The 17,135-nt window shown below is 39.5% G+C and overlaps 1 protein-coding gene across 2 annotated transcripts in view; it reads right to left on the minus strand.

Annotated features, from left to right (window-relative positions):
- Positions 1 to 727: 727 nt before the first annotated feature.
- The window catches only part of SHOX (SHOX homeobox), a 69,762-nt gene continuing 53,354 nt past the window's right edge, over positions 728 to 17,135 (minus strand). For both annotated transcript variants that reach the window (XM_078658210.1, XM_078658211.1), the window contains exon 5: positions 728 to 6,595. In XM_078658210.1, coding sequence (XP_078514336.1) covers positions 6,350 to 6,595 — 246 coding nt within the window. In that variant the 3' untranslated portion in view covers positions 728 to 6,349. The remainder of the gene's footprint in view (positions 6,596 to 17,135) is intronic.

The following is a 17,135-nucleotide window of genomic DNA, read 5'->3' on the forward strand; positions in this document are numbered from 1 at the left end:
ACAAACAATGCATCTCTCAATCAATCATATAGTCAGCTAGTCAGCGGTTTACATGTTGCAGTCGAGGCTAGATTACAATACAATAAAATTGCAGTTTGAGGGCAATCGATATGTAACATCTTAAAAAAGAAATAAATGAAAAAGCTGAATATTTTGACTTTTTGCCAGTGTTTCATTTGTACAAAAAAAAGTACCAGTGCCTTTATCAGGAGGCCTCTGAAGTATGCACCACCCATTGTCCCTGACGGGTACCAATGACAGCCCCAACACAACTACCAACCATCACACTCCTAGACGTGTAACAATTCAAAATATTCCAGGCCCCCAAAGCTATAGTAATAGCTTGAGACGCATGTAGTAGTCATTTTTAATGTATATTATATTAATAAGCAGCTGTTGTGCTCATTTATACATTACACAAACAGCCACTATCTGGCAGACTGTCATAAGTGCACGTGTTGACAATTAAGTGGCAGTTCCAAGCACCGGAAACCACCGTGTCAAATTAAGCACTGTGTTTTGCCTTATTCCTAGGAAGGTGAGGTGAGGTGGATGCTTCATGGTGCCATGTGATAGAGGTGCTATATCTTAAGAAACGGCCGAAAATTGATTTATGTCAGTTGACGGGGAGCACATCAGAGACAAAATAGTATTTTACTTGGGCCACTGAGCTTCATTGCACCGTGGCACCTTTGCTTTGCGAGAGAAGGGCATGTTTACACACAGATACAAATATGCATATGTTTATTCAATTTACAAGATTTACACTCATACCTTGTGAGTCAACACTTTACACTCTGAATCGTAACTTAACATGGTGGGCAAAATAATGCAAAAGCATGCTGGCACGAACAAATTAAAACATAGGCAAGGGTTTGCCACTGAAAAGATAGGGTTAGAAACTGCAATCCCAGTTGGGTTTGGCAAGCTAGTCCTTAGCTTTTCCCCCTCTTACTTGCAATCCCTGAAACTTCTGCAGAACCAAGCACCCTCTGTGTGACCAAAATAATGGGAAATGTCAATCATGATGGCTGCACCTTGTTTTGCACAAGCAACCCGTCAGAAAAAAATATAAAAATAAATGCGAAGCGTTTAAACATTTACACTCGACATAATTAAAATATTACACTTTTATAAACTTTCAAAAGGAACAATAAATAAAACATTGACATATACCATTAGAAGGAAACGAGCTTTGCCTGTCGTGGATGTGGTCATATATTTAATGCCAAGACAATGAAGTAAAATACTGTATACCGTCTAGTTCGAGGTAGACCAGACCAGCCTAAGCGCTTGAAGCAAGCAATAAATAGTGCAATAGTGACACTTGGCAATAGTCCTCAAGTAACCACTCACAAACATAATGCACTGTGCCACGTGTTGAAGTCCCATTCGCCATATTTGTTTCCGTGACGAAACATGTCTTACAAACCAAGTCAGAAGAAGTGTGAATCAGGCCCACGGTGAGAGGGAGGGAGTAAAATGGATGATCTGATAAGTAATTACATGGTGAAAGTGTAGGGTGGCAGAGAAATTTAGAGATCCGCACAGGGACATTTTTAAGGGTAATTAATCACTTTGGGGACTGCTCATGATGCCATCTTGAATAGGTAAAGTAGTACTCCGGCACTTCTTGTACGCTAAAATGTCTTTGAGAATTGGCTCCAAAACAATCTAAAATGGGATTAAAATGGGAACATTTAGGGGCTATTCATATACAGCTAGTACACTTAAAAAGGTCTGTGTCATTTTTGCACTTTTACTTTAAGTGAGTTGGACAGTTCTGGTCCGAGCCACAAAGTCATGTGTGAGTACGCAGAGCAGTAGTCCTATTCTCCTACTTCACGTACTTATAAATGCCTTTATGAATCGGCCCCTTTGATGATACTCACAGGTGAGTAGTCTTGGGTGAATAATCGCCAGCTTTTGTTTTAAATTATTATTCGTATTTTAATCTCATTTTATTTATTTTTGGAAATTCCACACACATTTCAGATTTTTCCTTTGCATTTTATTTCTATATTGAGAATTTTGTACCCTCTCCTTTCCTTTCCTTAGCCTAACATTTTCCCTTTTATCCCAAATGCTGTCCTAGCAATATACCTAAGCGTAAAAAAATAACATCCATCCTTGCCTGATAATACATATCTGCACCCTTCTGGATTATTTGACTGCTACATTTTTGCTCTCCTGTTTTTATTACTCCACGATTTTTTAGCCTGAGGTTTTGATCCTGACAAAAAAATACTTCTCACTACATAGAGGAGAGCGATAAGAAGCAGAGATATTGGGAGAAGGTTATGAAGAGAGCAGGTTGCCATTAATAAAAAGAGTAACTCCTGGTAAAATTACCAGTTGACCATTTACAAATGTTTCTACTGGATTCAGTTGGTAACTTATATGTTTTTGACAAAATATGAAGGAACGTTTTGCTCACTCTAATTGCATTGTGGATCTTGATGGTGTCTGACGGTCACTGACGTAACACAAAATGATGGTGTCCTCCTGCAGAATGTGGTGTGGGGCCTCAAACTCTTGCATATCACAGATAATATTAGGCTGTGATCTTATAGGGTCTATCCGAAGGGTGTGGGCCCCTTGCTGTAGGAGCCCCCATTGCTCCTCAGCTGGTATTGCATTAGGCATTGTTTGGGCAACCAGTAGAGCGCCTCTTGTTTTTTTTCAGTAGAAGGCATGGATCAACGTCCAAAAATTCAATCCACAACGTAAGAAACAAAAAACAACTATAACTGGTGAACCAGAACTTCCACCATTGTTAAAAAAATTAAAAAAATTAAAAACTATTGTTGGAGCATATATGACATGGTATCATCTTGATGAGTGGAGAGCATATGGACAAGTATCCATCAAAAAACGGGTTTACTAATTTTGGAAAATGGTGCAAATCGTCATTGCCAACCACAGTTATTTAGGGCCTAATTATAATGTCGGTCGGATGTGACCACCCTATGGGCAGTCAGAATCATCCATTTTTCTATGGCCGCTTGTGCAGCGGGCAGAAAAGGCCAGCAGGACAAGTTGCCATTGAAAAATGGATGCTTGTAAACCTCCTTGCACCGTGTGGTAGGCATCATGCTGTGCCTGCCACACGGTGCAAGGATGTTTAGGTGGGCACTGTAGGTGTCCCCAGGCCTCAAAGCAAAGGCCATGCTGGGACAGGGGCTCCACCAGGGGACCCTATAGTCCCTTTCCGACAGCCTTTCCATGTTGAAAGCACAGTGTAATCCCCCCATGGGTTTCCCTCTGACCGCTTTCATTGTAATACGGCGGTTGAAGGAAAAACATCAATGTCGGGAGGAAAGCCTCCAACCAGCTTTCGGATGGCTTTCGGCCCGACATCGTAATCGGTCCCTTACTGTGAGCCTGTTGCTTTTGTTTTTCACATTTTTTATATGGATTATGCATAATCTATTTCCTGGTTACAGATCCTATAGTGTCATTATATAGGCTAGAAAGAAAAGGTTATAAAGATTTATGTGGATGTATGCAGTGCTTAATTTGAGCCGGAGGTTGCAAGTGGGGACCACCGGGACTCATTTTTAGAGGATGGCACTTCTTTTTTTTCATCAGTCTATGACCCAGAAAAAGAGAGAGAAAAAGACACAAAAGAAGACAAAGATGGAAAAAAGCATATCAAAGAAAGAAAGCAGGGTTGAAAAAGACCCTAAAAGAGTGAGCTAAATGGGAAGGGAGTGTCTGGTGTTGGATGAAAGGCCTATGAGGTAGATAGAATTAAGACTATGAAACCTTGCTATTTGGCACCTGGACATCCTATAGTGCTGCCACAGTCCTCTGAGTGAAATTTTGGGCCCCAACACTTATTCTTTTACAAATTAAGCAGCACATAAATGTATATATGTGGGTGGGTATGCATTGATTAGCTTTTCTCAAGAGTGGATCTAGCTACATAACAGCATAGTGTTACACTCATAAATGCAAACAGATGTTATTTTTTTGTTTAAAATACAAGGTAAAGAAAGTTCTGGTGATCTTACACTTTCAATAAATTAGGTTTTTGAAGAAGCTGCTGTCAACAGGCTTAGTTTAGGAGTTCAGATATTCACTTAACTAATTCCTGGCATCACCACTCACATTATTTTTCTGATACAATGTGTATGTACACAGTGTGCCATAGAGGCTTCAATTTTGCTTTATACGGGAAAAATACCCAAAACTCTGCTTGATCAGTATATTGCTAGTCACAGAGGAGGGTAAACGAGAATTTAGAAATTGTTCTTTTTAAGGGTTGACAGGCCTAAATTGTATGGGAATCCAGTTCTAAACACACCTGTGTGCCAAGTCATCCTTGTTGGAATTATGAAGTATCGAATGGCACTGCTACTGTTGGCCCAAAGTAGTAACTTTACAAATTGTCAGGCAGTAAGAAATAAAGAAAGAGGTATTCAATTTTCTTATTGCAGACTCATGATGATGTGAAAGGAAAAATAGAATCTATATGTGTTCAGTGGTTTATTAACACGTTGAGACATTAAATGTATGTGGGTATGAAGGATAACAGGAGCCCTGCGAAGTGTTCCTACAATCAATTGAGGGGTTCTGGTGGTTAAATTGTGATAAACCATATATCTGAAGAAAAGTATTGTGTACATGTCACCAAACCCCCAAACTGGCCTCATAAAGCCATATGGATCATCTGTAGGAATTATCTAAATGGAAATCAATCTTCTACCATCTGTTTCGTTTATTTGCCTTGATACCTCTCTCTTACTGACTCTCCTTCACACTTTTCACTCTCTCTTACATTCCATTTTAAATAACCAATGGCCCCAGCTAAAGGTAGATGGCTTCTGTATATAACAAAAACATGTGTACAACCATCCTTTAGGGGAACATGATTTTTGGGGATGTAATAACAATTGGAACATTATTAATCCAGGGCAGTTTTAGCTAAATTCCTGGAGCTACTGCAGATGCATTGCACTAAAAAGATATGTCATATTTTTATTTCAACAAGTGGATCATGCTTTTTGACAAATTCTTCGAAAACACATCCTGACATTTTGGCAAAAAGGTGTCATTTTGGCAACTATAACCCTGACGTTTTGGCAAAGCAAAAATGCAGCAGGGCACCCAGTGCAAGGGAAGATAACCAGGATTGGGAGAATGCAGAGTTCGTTATTAACAGAAAACGAATGTATAGATAATTCATTAAAAATCTATAGTATTTACAGTATTGCACTTAGCTGCACTTAAATGCATGTTCGTAAAATGAATGCTGCATCCGTATTATTTCGGAAAACTTTGTTTCTCCCTCCTGTTCTCAGCACCACCTCTTTATCACCCTCCCCATCCTCCCCGGAAAACATTGATTAATCATAATTTAGAAAGTAATAACTTTTTCAAACTGCAAACCATGGTCAACTTGAGAAAAAAAATCAGTTTGTTGCAGCAGCACAAAATACTCCATTTCCATTTTGCATGTTCTCAAATAGTGCAGGAATCTCGGGGTTAAGCAAGTAAGTGCACTCTACTTGATGATCATTCAAGTCACAATACCAGTGACATCATACCTTCCGCCATTTTATGTTAATTTTGAGACACAAATTGTGTTATTGCTGCTTGTATAAAAAAAACAAGGAATGAGGGAGGGTGCCGGTAACCCCACTGCGCCCGACCTAGATAAGAAAATCTGAATGTTACATTCAAACTATTTCTTCAGCAGATGCTTTGTGGTGGAAGTTTTTCAGAGCAGTGAAATAATACTCTTGGCAATGGAGAAACGTTTTTCATGGAGACCAGCCCCACAGATCTATTTTTATAGATAAAGATTTATATTTATACATATTTATATTTAACTTTTAACCCTCGAAATGTGTTTAGCTACACACATGCACATGAAGGATGGAGTGACAGCAGTGGGTGGCTTGCTGGCAAGGAGGGCTCTTCACCAAGGGTCAAACATTTCCAAGTTGTCCCATGTCTTCAAATAAGTGCCAGGAGACATTGTACAGTATTTATTCCCCCATCTTCCAAAGGCTGATGAAAAGTTTCTGTTCTTGGTTAGAGCCATTTGTTAAAGTCTGACAGCTTGGAGGGTGGATGCAGAAAAATGTAATCTGTCATTGTGTCCTACAGATCTGTGTTGTCTTGGTGGCGGGAAGTGTGGGAGGCGGGCGAGGGCAGGCCGAGGTTCCGCATTTCAATCAATTTAATCGGAGAGTGCCTCCAACCGAGAGCAAAGCATGTTCAGGCCTTTTAGGTTGTCTGTAGCAAAAAACATGTTCTTAACAAGTTTTGTGCCTGTAGAGTCAATACCCATGGCAAGAAGAAGACCCTCAGTTCACCTTCTTACCAAGGACTGGAATTGTCAAAGACCCAACGCCTCGGCATGTTTCCTGGCTTTGAGCCTCAAATCGGCGATGCTGGAGTTTTTGCTGTTGCTCTTTGCTGCTGCCGCTACAACAGCAGCCGCAGAGGCTGTTTCCGCCAGTGAGGCAATAGGAAGTCCAAAGTGGGGTGGTGGGAACATAAGGTATGGCGCGTGAGCAGCCAGATGAGGGTGAAGGTGGTGGTGTGCATGAGTGACTCCTTCCAGTTGCAACTGTGCTTGGACCTGAAAAAAAGTTTTAAAAAAAAGTATTGTTAGGGATTGAAAATAGGTTAAATGTTTACATTCATGCCTTTTTCCTTTAGACATAAACAATTGTAGGGTCTGCTTAAAGAGGTTACGGTACACTATTATGATAGACTACATCCATATCCGTACATCAATATGTTTTTGCAATATTTGCACCTTGTGCAGTGTTCTGCTGTGATTAGACAATTGTATTTTAAGTGCAGCAATTTAGAAATGAAAAAAACCTGCTCAATAAATATTAATCTCAGATTCTGTCACACTGTTTTTGATAGAGATGTTAGAGTTTGGGAGGTGGCCCACCATCCTATACAGGTGAGGCAGAAGCCTGCCTCTGCCATTCCAGCAGAGGACCATCTGCTGAAATTAGTGGTTCCTGCCAGCTTAGTAGGAATCTTTTTGCCAAACGTGCTACTGAAACGCTTCAACTGACACAATAGGCCAGATTTATCAAAATATCACGCAATGCAGCGAGACAACTTTCTGCGCTGTGCCGCGCAGTGCTTAATGTGCAAAAAGATAAGTGCCAGAGCTCTTTTTAGGTGGCCACTACAGCTTGGACCACACATTGCCCATGCCATGCTGCCGATGATAGTAACAACATAACTACTAACCCTCACACTCCTACAAGTGTGACAATCAAGACTATTTCAGTCCCCCAAAACTCATAACAATGGCTTGGGCAGCAGGTAATTGTCATTTTAATGTCTATTGAATTAATATATAACTGTTGTAGTGGTCATCTCTAAATTATCCAGACAGCGCCACCTTACGGCAGACTGTTACAAGTGATGGTGTTGACAATTAAGTGCCAGTGCCGAGCACCGGAAACCACCGTCTGAAATTAAGCACTGGTTCTGCTTGACATTGAGAGAGCAAGAATGTGCCACATCTACTAAGATATGATGCATTTCTGCTCTCTCCCTGTGCTTGCACATTAAGTGCTGCCTAGCACCAGCTCAGGTACCCTTGTGCCAAGGTGCTACAGACAGGATTATTTTTGTGTAGGAAGGGACACCTCCTCCTTTGAGGCATTTTTCTCTTTCTGCATGTGCTACAGAATGCAGAATAAAGATATTTCTCCATGTTATACTTCTGTTGGGAAGGTGTACTATGTTGACACATTCCCAAGTTTACAAGTATTTGTAAATCTGGGAATGCACCAAAATCCATTGGAGGATGCCTGGGAACCCCCATGCTCCAACCATGGAATACCTTCCCAATGCAGAGTGATGCAAGGCAGCGATTTGCACTACTTTACATTACTGTAGATTTACTAAGCAACACAGAGGCGCTCAAGGTAGATTTGCATGGGTTAGTAAATATCACTTAAGCACGTGTGTTCCCTTGCCTCTCTGCTTGCGTGATGCAAGGGCTTTGTAAATCTGGTCCTTACTTATTTTCTATCTCAAATACCAACCCCCAAAATAGGGATTTTTCTTTCTTTATGTGAGGGCTAATAGTGATTTTTTTCCTGCAGGGCTCTGCTATGCTTTGCGTGAAAGATATATGTTAGAAGTCTTGTTCTGTTATGGGTACCTTTCAACACTGCAACAATGTCACTAGCCCACTGTAGATAAATAGCAAGTCAAAGGTTTCCGATTAGGGGGGTGTGAAATTTGCGTAATTATATGAAATGCAAATCTGTACTTAATACTATGGTTTACTGCAAAATGCGCCTGTGAACCAATTTTGAGGGAGGGATGTATTGTGCTGTGCAATTCTTGCAGGCAAGCATTTAGCCACTTACATTGCAGTATCTAATTAAACAGTGCTGCAGTTGTAGATGGGGAAATGCCTGCTGACAGAATCGGAAGGGAAGCAGGGGTTCAAGGGGCAGCCTTGTAAAGGAAAAAGCGAGGCAAACAACAGCTTCAAGAGTGAGTCGATGTTTGCCCCACAGGGAAATGTCCACAAATCGGGAGGGATAATCTCTGATTTACAGCACTTCTACAGGTGTTGCAGGCCAAAAATACCCCTGCCCAGATTAAAGCCAGGCATAGTTTGGCCCAGGCCAGAGTATACCCGGGGGGATAAGGTGTCCTAGGCTAAACTATACCCGGGGGTTTAAAATAGAATGGGCCAGACCATACCCCACCAGGCTAGAATATGCCCCATCTGAAAGATGATGCACCGGTTCTCCTAACTCCAAGTGACATTCATTCTATTTAGAGTTTGCAAATCCTAGTGTACATTTTTTCTGACATTAAACATCTAGACCCGACAAAGCCTGTAGAAACAATCATGTTAACCTATGAACCAAATGATGAACAAAGCAACAATGACTTCTTCACATCAATGTAATATGCTAAATTACTATAGCCTCCAAAGCTAGGCTTTGCGGAGTACTGCCCCAAATCACAAAGCCATGTGAATGTTTAAGTTAAATTGACACAAACGTGAAATTTACTCAAGTAAAAGGTTTAGCCAAACATACTTTTGATCAAGTAAATCTTTTGCAAGGGGTGAGATGTAAACTTCCCAAGCCAGGTACGCCTTGAAGCATTGGGAACACCTAAAAATGAACTTGGTTATGGAAATTCACGAATACATCCATTGTCGATCCTAGTCCTGGATATGGTTGGAGATTTACTCCGGTCAAGGGTTGGAGTACATCAAATTTCAAGGTCGAAACGGGTAGAAAGATGCCCTAAATTGGGGTAGAAAGATGGGTCTTCAAGTGGAAAATAAAGAAACTTGAAATCACAAATGAGCTAAACTGATACATTTTGCATGAATATGATTAACATTTTTGCATGCAGAAATGCGTCTGCATAGTCATAAATGGGAATTCACAAATGTTTTACAGGAGTATACCATGGAAATTGCAACTGTTTCAGATTCCCAGAAATCTACAAAACTTTGTTAATTCCCAAAAATTGGAGATTAACTGCAAATGTATGAGGAAGCCTCCTACTAAATTTCTGAGTTTTTTGATGAAGCTAGGTTTCCACAGACTTTTAACCCTTCCTTCTGTTCTAACATACATGTGTCACTGATAAATATAAAGAGGATTCCTCCATATCAAATTTTTGAGCATTTGTATATGATCTTACATGCCTTCTAGAAGTTGCCCCAGAGTGTGGATTGTTATTAGGGCTAAGAAATACTGCAGGGTCTCCTCATAAATGTATTACTCATCATATTGTGGGTGAATTAGATAAGTGGGCCCAACTCACAACCAACTCTGGTTCAGTAAAAGCCTTCTTGAACAGGTTGTTTTGAGGAAACTGTAGGGATATAGGCCTTAAATATATCTCAGTCTAGCAGGAGATCCAGTGCTTAATTTATAAAACAAGTAGAGTGCTGGTGCTCAGACGCCTGTGGCAGTTTTAGTTTAACGTCAGCACACCTAACACCAAAGCTGGTAGCTTTAAATCCACCTCATCCCTCTTTAATCCACTACCAGACACTCACTGCCCCTATATCTTTCTTTTGCAGTTTTTTTCTTTATCCCTTTGAGAGGTTATTTTGTCTTTCTCTTCTTTCCATTTTGTTTGTTTTCACTCTTTTTTATTTCAGGAAATACATGATTCCAAAAAATAAGTGGCAGTCCCAGAAAATTAGTTTAAGTGTCCCCCCCACCGGCAACCACCAGCTGAAATTAAGCACTGAAGGGAACACTCAATCACCTTTGAAATACATCAAAGTTGCTTTAAATGTGATTTGTTGTGCTACCAGGAGTCTCTAGAGCACCAAAAACTCAAACAACACTCTACTACTGATTCTTCTTCCTAAATTGCAGAAACCCCCCTTTAAGTAGGAATGAATCCTTAAACGATTCTAACGCAAATCTTAATATATCTAGGAAGACGTGTCTAGTAGTGTGTTGAATTGCATTTCAACGTTTTTGTAGTGAAATATTTATGTATGTTGGATATTTTGGCAGTACACTTTACTGAATGTTGTTTTTTCAATCTATGTTTTTTTCTAGTATATACATGCTTACTAAGAGAGCTCAGGGTTGGATAGTAATATATGCCAGCCTTAATGTAATCACCCTCTGGATTAGAGATTTTGGGCTAGATGTAGGTAAATCAGATTTACCGCTTCATAAATACCGAATTTTACCGATTCGGTATTCATGAATCGGTAAATCTGATGTAGGTATTCATTCGGTAAAAAATACCGAATCGGTATGATTCGGTATTTACCGATTCTGTAATTACAGAATCTGTATTTGCCATTGATTCCTATGGGCCTTGAAGCCCATAGAAATCACTGGCAAATACCGATTCTGTAATTACAGAATCGGTAAAAATACCGAATTGCCAAGGGGGACAGGGTGTCACTTTGACACCCTGTAGCACCCCAGTTTTTCCCTTGTGTGCAATGTGACACACATACATGCCCTTAGGGCATGTATGTGTACCACATTGCACAGGTGTACATGCACAGATGTGCATGTACACAGAAATTCGTAATTTACCATGCAACAGTATTACATGGTAAATAACGAATTTCCAAGGGCCTTTGGCACTGTAAACTGTGCCACCTACATTTGGAATTACAGAATCGGTATATTTACCGATTCGGTAATTTACCGAATCGGTAATTTTACCGAATCGGTAATTTTACCGATTCTGTAAATTTCAGCCCCCTACATAGCAAAACGCAAATACCGGCTGGTAACGGCCGAAATCGGCCGTTACTGGCCGGTATTTGGGCTCCTACATCTGGCCCTTGATCTTTTTTTGCATGAAGTAAGGTCTATCATGCCTAATGTTACTGACTGCAGGTATATTAGTGGCTTTTTTTTTTAAAGATTTGTGTTTGTCAGGACAAGGTTGGCAACTCCAAACTCAAGAATAACATCAGGATGTATCAGGGACAAATTCCTAACAAAAACACTGCCTCCATCTTAGTGATTGTAAATTTGCACGTCTTTTTCTACCAGCTGACTATTGCAACCTCCCTCGAGCACTCAGATAAATCCCCAGCAGGAAGCACACAAACTCAGATACAGTAGCATCTACTGCTTAAGTAGTCTGCAAGTAACTGTTTCACTAACCATACTAATTTACAGCTAGGTGACCCCTGTTCTCTTCTGTGTCTCCCTTTCTCTCAAGCACCCTTACAGGGACTTGAGACTGTGTAACCGCTATACAAAACATATTATATTAAATATTAATTTTAATCTGTATAAAGAAATAATTTGACTTTTAATTTAACTTGCATGAAGATTACAGTTTCCTTTAAAATCTAGCTTAATATCATCATTTATGCAAATAGTTACTCTTGTGTTCCCTGATAGAAATGCCAGCTGACTAGTTGCAAATGATTTCTAATGTAACAGGTTGATACATAGGAGTGTTTGACACTTGATTGTATATGTCTGGTGGGGGTAAAGGATTTACAATAGTGTCCAGAAACAAACACATACTAATTCAATTGAACTCTTCAGACATTATTAACCATTTCCACTATGTGGAATCACATGAATTTTCATCCGCCACAGTTAATAAGTGGTCTAAAACTCACAAATGCTAGCAACTGGATCCACTGGAACCCATTTGTAACTGGTGAGCTCGAATGTTATGTGTTAAAAGATCAATCTTTTAACAATCAAGCTTTAAGAGATGAAACGGCATTGAATATGATCGCATATCAAGTTGGAACTTAGAAGGCTGCATTATACCCTTCTGGTAGCGAGTCTACAGCCAGTTAGCACAAATCCTCATGTATATTCATGTAAGACTGAAGCGCGATGACGGGACTGGTTTCAGAGTTTTACGGGAAATTGCCTTGTTAGCAATTCAGCGGATTATGAAATGCTGATGAGACTTTTTGTATAAACAGCATGGCACCATCAGAAGCGACATAAACACTTGCTTAAAAATCTTCCTTTAATTGAGTCCTAAATACAACATGGTTGTCTCAGTGCTCAACTCTGATAACAAAGCTTTCACTAACACAGAAACCACACTAAAAGCCATCATGTATATTACTAGGATACACTGAATACATTCCATTACTTGCAGAATCATAGCTGTCATTCATGTAAACCACAAAGAAGACCTCTTGTGCTTTTCCACTAGAATACAAGTGTATTCATTGAATGGACACTGTAACACATTTAGATTTCAATGTTAGCAATTGAGTTGAAATTACACAATCCATCCCCCTTCTGCACACCATAAAATGCCACTAAAAGGAAAGCAATGGAATTGTTCACCTCAGATTTTTTAGCAACAATGCAATCAAATACTACCAACCTGCTGACCAATGAACAATCAATTTTAAATCATTTGTCAGGATTAGAGACCCGTTTTATTTGTATACTAACGTTTTATAATGAAAAATGTATTTTAGGAAGTTCACATGAGTATGATAAAGTATTAGTGAACTTAAAGACTGTTGAAAATATTGATATATTTATAAACTATTTTAAATTTTAAAATCAGACACATTAGCCAAGCAATGTGACATTGATTCCGACTAAAACATTTAACAATTAAAAAATGTCTTTCTTGTGTTGAATATTAGATTGTTTCCAATATTTTAAGTTTTGCACTTATAGGTATCATTGGGTATGTATAATATTAATTGAATCAGTCAGTGATACTTTGTGATCAAAAATGCAATAATATAAATAGAGACATTACTAAATAATTATAGTGGGAACTAACAAATCTGACATTTCGGCATTGAAATTGAAAAGCGCTTGTGGGCTAGTATTCTTATTTGTTTTGAGACATCCCTTTATAGTATTTTCTAACATCGGCCGGCCAAAAATAATTAGTCAGAGTGTCTCACATTTTTCATTTAGCAGCAAAGAAGTATGGCTTGCAATTGTAGGAACCTGGGGCCATATATATCAACATCCTGATTTGTGATTCTAAAATAGCGATTTTTGAGAAATCGCTATTTGAGAATTGCAAATAGGGATGTATGTAAAGAAATCGCAATTTTTTTGCGATTTCTTAATATTCCTTAATTGCGATTAGCAAATTGCGAATCGCAATTAAGGAATACTTTCCAATTAATTTCTATGGGCCAGTAGGCAATTTGAGAATCGCAAATTGAGAATAATTTCAAGGGTGCAGGGGTGTCAAAAGGACACCCTGATGCACCCCTGAAATAAGCATGGGTGCACATGTGGCGCAAATACATGCCCTAAGGGCATGTATGTGCTTCACATTGCACTTTTCAAAAATGCAAAAAGTGAATTTTTCAAAGAAATCGCAAATTACCACCAACTTAAAGTTGGTGGTAATTTGCGATTTCTTAAGGCCAAATTGCACTTTTTGGTGCTTCTTGCATTGCATTTAAAGAATCGCAAAATTTGCGATTTCTTAAAAGCAATCGCAAAATAAGGAATCGCAAATTTTGCGATTCCTTATTTTGCCTTAAAACATACCATTTGGCAAAATTGCATTCACAAACAATGAAATTCTGAGAATTTCGGCGTTTGCAAATGCAATTTTGCTTGATACATATGGCCCCTGATTGGTTGTTATAAGTCACAGGGAGAGATTTTTTTAAGTAAAAGGCTGAGAAGAGAACAAAGGGAAAGTGGGGCTACTGATGAAGGATCCACTGAACAGAAATGTAAGATAGCTGAGCAGTGCAGGCCTCTTCAAGGAAGACCGCACTGACAAAAATACAGGGTACTTGGATTGCTGCATTTCAGAAATAGTCCTTTACACTTTCTATAGAGGATTAAACAGGGTTCCATTACAGAGGAACAGCTTGAGAAGAAAAATATCAGGTTTTGAAGACCGAGTAATGGTCCGTGAGCTTGGTGGACAGAACACCCTGTTAACATGAACTCAGTTTATTATTTCTTTTTTAAGGAATTTTAGCGTAGCCGAATTTGGCAGTTTTGGAGCACCGTGCATGGAATGTTCTATTACATAGTAAAAACAAAAAGGCAGGAAGAGTGCAAATAGCCGAATTATTGAAGCCGGTAGGGAAAATGGTTAAAAAAATAACAAATTTGATGGATTGTACTTCTTCATTGCTTCATCTCATGCAGTCAGTAATGTAAATGAATGTTACAGAGGTTAAATTTGAAATTATTCTAAAACCTCTCACCAATTTATTTCCAGAAATCTTTCAGCAAGCCCTATTTAAACCGAGACCTATTAAAATTAAGAGGATATGGATATATGACGCTGTAAGAGATATCTGCAATGCTGACTAGAAACAGATCAGCCTTCAGCCTTCACATCACTATATACTCGATGGGGGCACAAGCTGTGCAGCATAACATACATTTAAGACACGCCAAACAAAATTTAATAGGGATCAACGAGTTGCCAAGTTTATCCCACGCTATCCGCCATATGATCGGTGAAGAGGCAAATTCAATTTTTAAAAATGTCATCTGGTCTGACAGCTCCTACTGTCTGGCAATCCTAAACTCCTCTAATTAGATTAAGTAGATAAGCAAAATGTTATTTTCAGACGCAATTAATGGGGGTTAATTTGTGAAAATAGCAGTGTGCCCTACAGAATCCGTATATATTAACAAAGTCTACTCAGTCAAGTTAGTGTGAAGATTAAATGTCAGAAACATGTGTTATAAGGGGAAGTGACTAGATGAGCTGCGCTTTTCATATAGTGATAGGGTAGCCGGATGAAAACTGAGAGGCTGGCTGATGTTTTGTACAAAGAGAGGACATTTCTAATGCCTCATTGCAATATTTGTAACATTGGTTATTTATAAAAATTGACCCAAAAGATGCAAAACTGAAGAATTTAGAAGTGGTCCCTTTACACCTTTCAAAACCAAGACAGCTCTGGGAGAGAGACCACTGGAAAACATTTGTATACGTCTACTTCAAGATTCAAAATTGTGTGGTTCTAGAATTGATTAAGTTATTGCTATTTAAATTGGGGCATCTCCATTTTAACTGCGGAGCTAATCTTTTGTAGAAAATAGGAACAACCAATTGTAAGATGGATAAATAAACGGAGAAAGCTTTAATTTTACTTGTAATATCATCAGTATAAAACATTTTCTTTTGTCATTTTCTAGTGCACTGATTGCTCTGAATTGTTCAACTTACACAAAGTCTGAGGATTGCTAGTACAGTTTCCATTGCCCTCATAAGGTCATTTTGTTATTTTTATTTACGGCAGAAAATGCAATGTAGATTGTACTTACAAATAGCCCATACTTTATTACATAACGCACTGCTTCAGTGATTATTGTGAGATTTATAAATGAAACTTTCTGAATGTCATTCCTTATAGGAAACAGCCAAACATATAATAATGTAAAGATTCATAATGGGATCTCAAACCTAGGGACAAGGCTGCAGTTGGTAAAGCAGGTGCAGTGGCACTGGGCGCACAGCACTGAAGGACTCATTGATTCCTGCTAATTGCTGTCTTTTACAATCTAAAATGCAGTCAAGGGGCCACTGTTCTTTGCTTGCACCAAGGCCCATGGCATCCTTTCTACGCTTCTGCTCAAGCCATTTGTAAAATCACAAACCATTGTATGAAAACTTGTTAAGAGGAGAGGAGGGATAAGTAGTGGCCGGTACAGGTAAGCGCGGTGAGGCGAGTCAGGGCGCGGCATAGGTGTTATTTACAGCCGCGGTCTGTAGGGGAGTACCTGCCGGGGCGGTGATGTGGGGAGGGGGAGGGGCAGGGTGGGGGTTAGTAATGTTTGGATAATGGAGGTTTGCAGGTAAGTAAACGTTTAAATAAATCAAACGAATTTCGTTGCGCACACTGCATTGCATTGGGGGATGCAGTGCACGCAACGAAATTCGTTTGATTTATTTAAATGTTTACTTATCTGCAAACCTCCATTATCCATACATTACTACCCCCCACCCTGCCCCTCCCCCACCCCACGTCACCACCCCAGCAGGTACTCCCCTACCGACCGCGGCTGGTTATTTATTTATTTAATTATACCTATTCTGCCGTCTGTCGACTTACCGCCTTCCGCAACTCCTTGCCTCTACCCCACCCCACAGCGTTTACCTGTTCCAGCCGCAGCTGGGAGAGACGAGGGGAGGGAAGGGGAAAGAGAGGTGGAGGGGGAGAGGGATGGGGAAAGGGAGAGGTAGAGGGAGGATGGTCATAGGCAAAAGACCAGAAGTCGAAAGAAAGGAAGGGAACCAAGTTGAAAAAGAAGATGAAAGTAAAAGGAAGGCATTAATGAATTAATGCACTTGTTGGATTGGGTGGCTGTAATACAGCAATAAAGAAAATGTTAATATGAACACAGTTAGTTACAACCTGTTTATACTGATTAGAGAACTTGAGATGCCAATGAAAGAGTGAGTATGAAGGTACCTAGTCACACGAGACAAAGGTGGCAAACGAGACCATTTACTATCAAGGCATACATTCAAAACCCTAAACCAGAAACAATGTGAAGTGGAAAAGGTGAGCAGCAAAGAGAAATGCTTTAGACAACCTGGAAAATGGTCTCCACTATTAACCAGCTATTATTTGGCCAGAGATGTAATGCAATGTTCGCAAACATTGACAATAATACTTAATGCTGTAAAGTCATACCGCAGGCTGTAGAGTACATTGTTTTAATCAATTA

The sequence above is a fragment of the Lissotriton helveticus genome, chromosome 8 (assembly GCF_964261635.1).
Source record: "Lissotriton helveticus chromosome 8, aLisHel1.1, whole genome shotgun sequence".
Taxonomy (NCBI): Eukaryota; Metazoa; Chordata; class Amphibia; order Caudata; family Salamandridae; genus Lissotriton; species Lissotriton helveticus.